Source organism: Limulus polyphemus, unplaced genomic scaffold (genome assembly GCF_000517525.1).
Source record: "Limulus polyphemus unplaced genomic scaffold, Limulus_polyphemus-2.1.2 Scaffold11066, whole genome shotgun sequence".
Taxonomy (NCBI): Eukaryota; Metazoa; Arthropoda; class Merostomata; order Xiphosura; family Limulidae; genus Limulus; species Limulus polyphemus.
Window position 1 is genome coordinate 7,157 of NW_013676676.1, and position 8,040 is coordinate 15,196.

Below are 8,040 nucleotides of genomic sequence, written 5' to 3' on the forward strand. Positions count from 1 at the left end.
CTAATGGTGTAGACAATGATTGAGTGAAGTCTGCTAATTGTGTAGACAGTGCCTAAGTATGTTTTCAATTACTATAGACAGTCTCAGAGTGAAGACTTCTATTGCTGTAGACAGTGGATTCACTGTGTCTTCTAATGCTGTAGACAGTGACTGAATGAAATCTGCTAATGTTGTAGATAGTGACTGAGTGAATACTTCTATTGCTGTAGAAAGTGACTGACTACATCTTCTAATGCTGTAGACAATGATTGAGTGAAGTCTGCTAATGCTGTAGACAGTGCCTAAGTATGTTTTCAATCACTATAGACAGTGTCTGAGTGAAGACTTCTATTGCTGTAGACAGTGGATTAACTGTGTCTTCTAATGCTGTAGACAGTGACTGAATGAAATCTGCTAATGTTGTAGACAGCGTCTGAGTGACGATTTCTACTGTCGTAGACAGTAACTGACTATGTCTTCTACTGCCGTAGACAGTAACTGACTATGTCTTCTACTGCCGTAGACACTAACTGACTGTCTTCTACTGCCGTAGACAGTAACTGACTGTCTTCTACTACCGTAGACAGTAACTGACTACGTCTTCTACTGTTATAGACAGTGACTGACTGTCTTCTACTTCTGTAGACAGTGACTGACTATGTCTTCAATTGCTGTAGACTGTGTGTTTTTCTTCAAATAGTAATTAGCTGTAGCAACGAGGGTATGACGACAACCATTCTTCAAGGATGTTATCACATGTAGTTTTATTACTTGATGACATCTTATGAAATTAAAAAGAAATTTTTGAAGAATAAATTTTGTAAGTGTACAATGATTTGTACATCAGTGTTAATCATTAAGCATAAATTATGGAACACAGAAAGTGTGCATATAAATTAATCCAAAACGGGCTTTATAAAACCATATGAAATAAAGTGCACAGTAAACAGAGAATATCTAGAGTATAAATAAAACAAAAATTAGCACTAAAAGCAAACACAACAAAATACACCTGGGCTACAGATGCCACCAGGCTGGTGTGGACTGACTGCAGCTATGTAACCTAACCCAAGGATGGTTCCATCATTAGGAAAACCCTGGTGAGTAAACAGATGACTGAGACAAAATCTAGGTGAGCTATGGCGAGCAAAGTTCTGGAAGGAAACATCAGTTGTCAAAATACAAAACTTAACAGAGAGAAGTTAGATGAAAAATTGTAAACAAAAAATCTATATATTTAGAAGAAAAAAAACAACAACATGTACTAGAATAATACCGAAAAATTTTATACTCTTGCAATATAAAATTGTCCACCTATGATCAAATTTAAACACATTTGTCCACACACACATACAGAGAATTTTAAAATTAATCAAGAAGACCCACTCACTTATAAAATGATTCTTGAAAATACTTACTACTTGCAAAAGAAATTATAAAATTAAAACTAGCAATACAAATAAAACAAACTATAGCTGTGCTACATGTTATGGTACTAATTAAGGGCTGTCAATTCTAACAATAAACGTTAAAAAAAAAGGATTTTAACTGACAAACACTTCCTAAAGTAAACAAATTTAAACAAAAAGTGTAACGTCCAACACTTCACAATCATCACACACAATATCCAACCTTCATTCACACCTGAAATGGTAAGTTTTAGATATAATCAAGCCTTCCAATTATAGGACCCACTTGGTACCTCATAATAAAGTACTTTACCTCAAGGAGGTCACGAACGTTCCATTCGTAGTCGGCCATGTTATAGTGCACTTCACCATGGACAACGGGTGTTGATTCTGTGTGTACCATGACTTCTTGAATGACAAAACCCATTCCTCTAAAACCACCTTGTTTGTCGTTTGAGTTCCACTCCGTCTCTAAATAGACCTTGTTCACTCGATCAATCAAGGAAATCTAGTATCAAAACCAAAACCTTTTACATTATCCTCTGTTAAGTTCAAATGAAGAATGCAACAGAGCAAAGTTTAAGGTGAAACACTGTTCAACTGGTGGTGTAAAACAGTTATGTGGAATAAGGGAAACTCTTACAATAATATGAATATTATATTCTGCATACAGCAGCTTGTTTCTGGACACATGAATAAATATTAGTTGGATTTGTAAGAATTGACATCTCTAGTGACTCACATCATGGCCCTAGTTCCCCTGTGATCTATGACAGACCTACACAATGGCCCTAGTTCCCCTGTGATCTATGACAGACCTACACAATGGCCCTAGTTCCCCTGTGATCTATGACAGACCTACACAATGGCCCTAGTTCCCTTGTGATCTATGAGAGACTTACACCATGGCCCTAGTTCCCTTGAGATCTACGAGAGACTTACACCATGGCCCTAGTTCCCTTGTGATCTACGAGAGACTTACACCATGGCCCAAGTTCCCTTGTGATCTACGAGAGACTTACACCATGGCCCTAGTTACCTTGTGATCTACGAGAGACTTACACCATGGCCCTAGTTCACTTGTGATCTATGAGAGACTTACACCATGGCCCTAGTTACCTTGTGATCTAAGAGAGACTTACACCATGGCCCTAGTTACCTTGTGATCTACGAGAGACTTACACCATGGCCGTAGTTCCCTTGTGATGTATGAGAGACTTACACCATGGCCCTAGTTACCTTGTGATCTATGACAGACCTACACCATGGCCCTAGTTCCCCTGTAATATATGAAAGACTCACACTGTGCCCTTAGTTCCCCTGTGATCTATGAGAGACTTACACCATGGCCCTAGTTCCCCTGTGATCTATGACAGACCTACACAATGGCTCTAGTTCCCCTGTGATCTATGACAGACCTACACAGTGGCCCTAGTTCCCCTGTGATCTATGACAGACCTACACAGTGGTCCTAATTCCCTTGTGATCTATGAGAGACTTACATCATGGTCCTAGTCCCCTTGTGATCTATGAGAGACTTACACCATGGCCCTAGTTCCCCTGTAATCTATGACAGACCTACACCATGGCCCTAGTTCCCCTGTAATATATGAAAGACCTACACAATGGCCATAGTTCCCTTGTGAGAGACTTACACCATGGCCATAGTTCCCCCTGTGATATATGAAAAACTTGCACCATGGCCCTAGTTCCTCTGTTATCTGTGACAGACTCACACTACAACCCTAGTCCCCTTCTTATCTACGATTTCTAGCAAGTAACACCTTTTGTTAACAGTTGTTTGAGAACAATTCAGTACAGAGATCTGAGTGATTAAGTAATAAGCTAGCTCCTGGTAGTTGTGTGTCAATACACAACAACAAGGTAATTATAATTAAATAACCCTTAACAAAAATTACTTTGGGAACCAGTGGAATACTCCAAATCTGTTTTAAGTTTCCCTCAACAGAAAGCAGCTTTAGTAGATGTTATTTTGTAGTAACTAGGACATTTTACCTTTCAAAAATTGATACAATTACATGAAGAACAGGATTAAACAGGTCCGAATTGTAAGTCAATAATAAGCTGGGGCTTTAGTGGATCATGTAATCGTGTTTCTTCCTCAAAGCAGGATTTCTCATAAGGAAACAGTTCATTTAGAAAACATCAACACATTTTTCAGATTCACTTAATACTTCCTAATTGAAAAACTTTGAGATTTTCTTTCCTTTCTTCGAAAACATCAGACCTACATTTTAAAGAAATATAAGTAATACTCAATGTAAGTGTACTTTTTCCTTTGATAAGTACGAAAAAAAAGATAACTGACCTATACAACCATGCAGGTAATTCAAATTTAGTTAGACTTAATATACAAATTCTCACCAGATAGTTTATTGTGCCTTTCAGGTCACTTCCACCCATGTTTTGATAAAACAGGTGGTCAGCCACAAGCAAGAGAGAGCATCTGGTGTGAACAGGTTCCCAACGATACTGACTAGAAGTCTGTCTCTTCACAAGTGTGATGTCTTGTTTCTCCTTTTTGACTGTTAAATTACCATTTTCCCTTACATAACCACAAAACCTGAAACAAAATTGATAACCAATCAGATTAAAAGATGACATCTTCCAATCTACTTACTAATTCAAATAGTTTTGTTTGTTTGATTTCGCATAAAGTTACGACAAATGCTATATATCCTAGTTGTCTCTAATTTCTAAGTGATAGGTAAGAGGGAAAGTAGCTAGTTAACACCACAAACTGTCAACTCTAGGGGTATTCTTGTCAGAACCTAATAGTGAGATTTGATTGTCACTCTTATAACTCACTACTGGACCCAAAGTACAGCATTTTTTCTCTCTCTCTCACCCTTTCTTTCTTTATGGTAACAAGATGTGGATCACTGAATTTCAGCTCTCCAGTCTGGAATGGTAACCAATGGGCCTCACTCTACTCAAACAAAATGAGGAAACCTTAAAAGTACTACTTAAACTCATCTAATGTTGCTTACTTCTGTAGGATCTCTTTAATGAGAAACAAGAAAAAATATGATACACTAAACCAGACAACATGATTAGCACTCTTGCCACAGGCTCAGTCAAATCAGCTGAGTTTGTGACCCCAATTTGACCTTTATAATTTCCATATTATACCTCCTAATATATTTTGTGTGTTCACAAAATTTTGCAAAATTTCAGTAAACAATAAGTAAATATTGCAGACAAAAAAAAATCAGATTTTAATGAAGTATTTTTACTAAAATTTCTCTGTGAATATATATATCTGGAGTCAAAGTGATTTTCATGTTAAAATTAAGCGTACTTTTCTTTATCTGAAAATTGTCTAATTTCATTTGCATAACTTAAAAGACCTAAATTTCAAATGTTTTCTTTCAGTAAAACTTTATATTTTATATTATTTTCTCTATCTTAACTCCATACCACCATAAAAAATATGAAATAAATCTAAATTATCCTTTCTATCTTTCTAAATCTGTTTAAACTTAAATGTTATTGTTTTACTGTCCGTTAAACCATGCCAAACTGATAATCCTGCTACACAAGTTGTAAATCACTTGGTGAATGAACAGCTCAAGTTACCCTATCGAATTACATAATGCTCACAAGCATACTTTGTAAAAATGTATTATCTACGTTTCTTTATTTTACCTAGTTTAACCTTATCTAACCTAAAAAGTTTCTAATTATTACATTATAGTTACTTTCATAATAATAAATAAAGAATACACATGAAAAACAAGAAATATCATACTTAGCTGAGTCTTTGTTGTCAATGAAACTTAACCCTACTTTTTTACACTACTGCATTAAATAAATCTTTTATTTAATTCAATAATGCACCAAAGAACACAGAATAATAACACCCAAAAACCAGACAATGTCCTGTAACTATCACAGTTTTACTGGCTTTCTAACTATGCAACATTAGCTGTTAAAATTCTGCTAAGCTCATCAATGCATTTCTCGTGGGAATAAAATTTGACCTGGAAGCAAAATAGACAATTCCCTGTACAGAAAACAACATAATGTAATAGAGTAATCAAACAAGATTGAAGGCAATAAAAATTATGCTTTGCCTGAGTGATGGCAATATTATAATGAGTAATTTATATCAAATTTCATACTTCTCGGAGGGGTGGTAAATAAATTAGAGAAGAGAGAATACATAGATAGCAAATGTCATAATTCTCATACTAGGAGAAATTAAAGATTTTTTAAATATTGCCTTATAAAATTAAGAACTTAAAACTTATATAATATTCACATTTGGACTATTAGCTATATTTTAATGCCAAGTTTATTTGTATACCATGATAATAAAGTACTTTAATTAAATGTTGAATGTAATTTAGTAAAACCTCCTGAGATGTGCAGAAAAGAATGCCCATATGGAAAAAAAAAAAAAGAGTTAAATAACAGAATGAACAAGAAAATGTGTAGGAAAATATTAAATATCTATCACACAACATTAATGTACCAAGTAACTATTTACGGTTTAAAAACGTACCGTAAGTGTCCATCTTGACTTTCTGGGGTCTCTTTGATGTCTGATGTTCGATAAGCAATCATCGTTGTATTATCATGGTCTGGCAGATGTCGCCACGCTGGTTCTACCACATAAGTCTCATCCGGTGTCTGTATTGAAGCTGTCATCATTCCCTCATCAATATGTACAGTAACATCAGAGTTCTTTTCCCCTGATTAAAAAAACGTTAGAACCATAAACATGAAAACTGTATGAATTACTTTAGAAACAGATAATTCTTCTATTAATAACAACAGATAAGTTATTTTTCTTTTATTCAGGTTCACTAAATATATGTGAAGAAAAAAAAATACTTAATTATTTGTGTACATTGTTTAGCAAAATCAGTAAAACTTCTAACACGTACTTTGAATTTTATTGTATGCAGTATAAATATATATTCATAATTTATGTATACATTTTATGTTAAAACCTACATCACAGAGAAATATAATGTTTAATGCATGATAGTTATGCATTTAATAATTATAATGTAACTACTAGTACAGGATGACCAGTCTTGATAGCATGAAAGTATACTTACTATAACTTTTAATATAGTACGTGTACCTTAATTAAACATTTGGCAAACTTTTAATAAATGTTACAATTCTATTGTACACAAAAAATTAGAGTTTTTACTCAAGTAACTTTATAAAAGCTTTGTCTGTAAATTTAGAGAGCCTTTACTGACTTAGTTCGAGTGATTTTCATTTTAAGAACAAAAATACTTTTTTCACCTTACAGTTTTCAAACATTCTTTACATAACTTCAAGAAGTTTTCTTATTAAAACTTTATATCTGATCTGTTATTTTCTCTATTGTAACACTAACTGTATATGGCCTCAATCAACTGTGACTACCATGTAGAAAATAAATCCCCTATTTTTCTTTCTAGAATGTTATAACAGCATCATCCACTATTTAATCTTACAGCCAATGTGAATCAAGTTCTTTTAACTTTATTTCATTACAGTTGCATTTACAAACATGCCAAACAATGCATGCACTTTGTCTCAGTAAATCAAGAAGTTATGTTAACATTTTACCTTGGCGATATCTATGGTATAAATGTTTAATTCGTGGGAAAGATAGATGATCATACAGGGGAAGAAAGAAAACTTAAAATGGGTAATTTGGAGCAAAGAATTTTTACATAATACAGGAAAGACTGATAATTTATTTAAATATTTCGTTTTGAAATTAAAACTTGTATAATATTAGAATTTGATTTCTAAACTGTTTTAATGCCAAGTTTGAGATACATTGATCATAGTTAACTGTAAATAGTCATCATATGTGCACTTTGATGCTACCAATATCAAATGTTTAAAATAACTATTTAGTAAAACAAAAGGTTTCCATGTTTAATGAACAGAAGTTAAGTACTAATAAATATACACTGCATATATTTAAAATACTCTTTACAAAATCCTACCAAGAACTATTTATTATATGCACAATCATAATCAAATGGAAAATAAAATTAAAATAAGGATAGCCATTAGTTATTATCATTTAATCCCTGGAGAAAAGCTTTCTACACATTATATAACATTATACAAGATCAACTCATAATAAAAATTACTGAATCCAATCAGCAGCACCCTATCACCATTCACACTTATAACAGTTTAAAGTGAAGGGTACATTTTATGATATTACCAACCCTAAGATTTATTTTACGTTAAACAAAACTTGTAATCACATAAAGAAAATATAACAAAATTACCAAAAACATGCCCTTCAAAAAAGTTTTCTTTCTGAATAGATACAGGTTTTTTCAGTCCAATACTGTTGATGGTGTAAGCTTTAAAGAAAGGGGAGAGAAGTCCATTGCTAGGATTGAGGATCAATCTAAAATCCCTGTGTAGAAAATAAAACTTGTGGTTACAAAAACTAAACTGATTTCATGGAAAACTACTATACTATCTGAGGTCTCTATGATGTCTGGTGTTAAATAGGCAACCATCATGGTCCTGCAGGTGCTGCCACCTTCAAAATTTTAAAAGGTTAAATTAATATTTTTTCAGCTATATCAAATCAATCTTGGAGATTTAAAAATACTTATATCAGAAACTTTCACTGCAGAATGGATCTTTTCTA

At 33.5% G+C, this 8,040-nt stretch overlaps 1 protein-coding gene across 1 annotated transcript; it reads right to left on the reverse strand.

Moving 5' to 3' along the window:
• Nucleotides 1–871: 871 nt before the first annotated feature.
• Nucleotides 872–7,800, reverse strand: LOC106476632 (ADAM 17-like protease; the record flags this gene model as incomplete). Its single annotated transcript, XM_022380441.1, has 5 exons — nt 872–1,133; nt 1,702–1,896; nt 3,774–3,972; nt 5,917–6,106; nt 7,667–7,800. Coding segments are annotated over 5 exons (886 nt in total), but the record flags the coding sequence as incomplete, so codon positions are not given.
• Nucleotides 7,801–8,040: the final 240 nt, after the last annotated feature.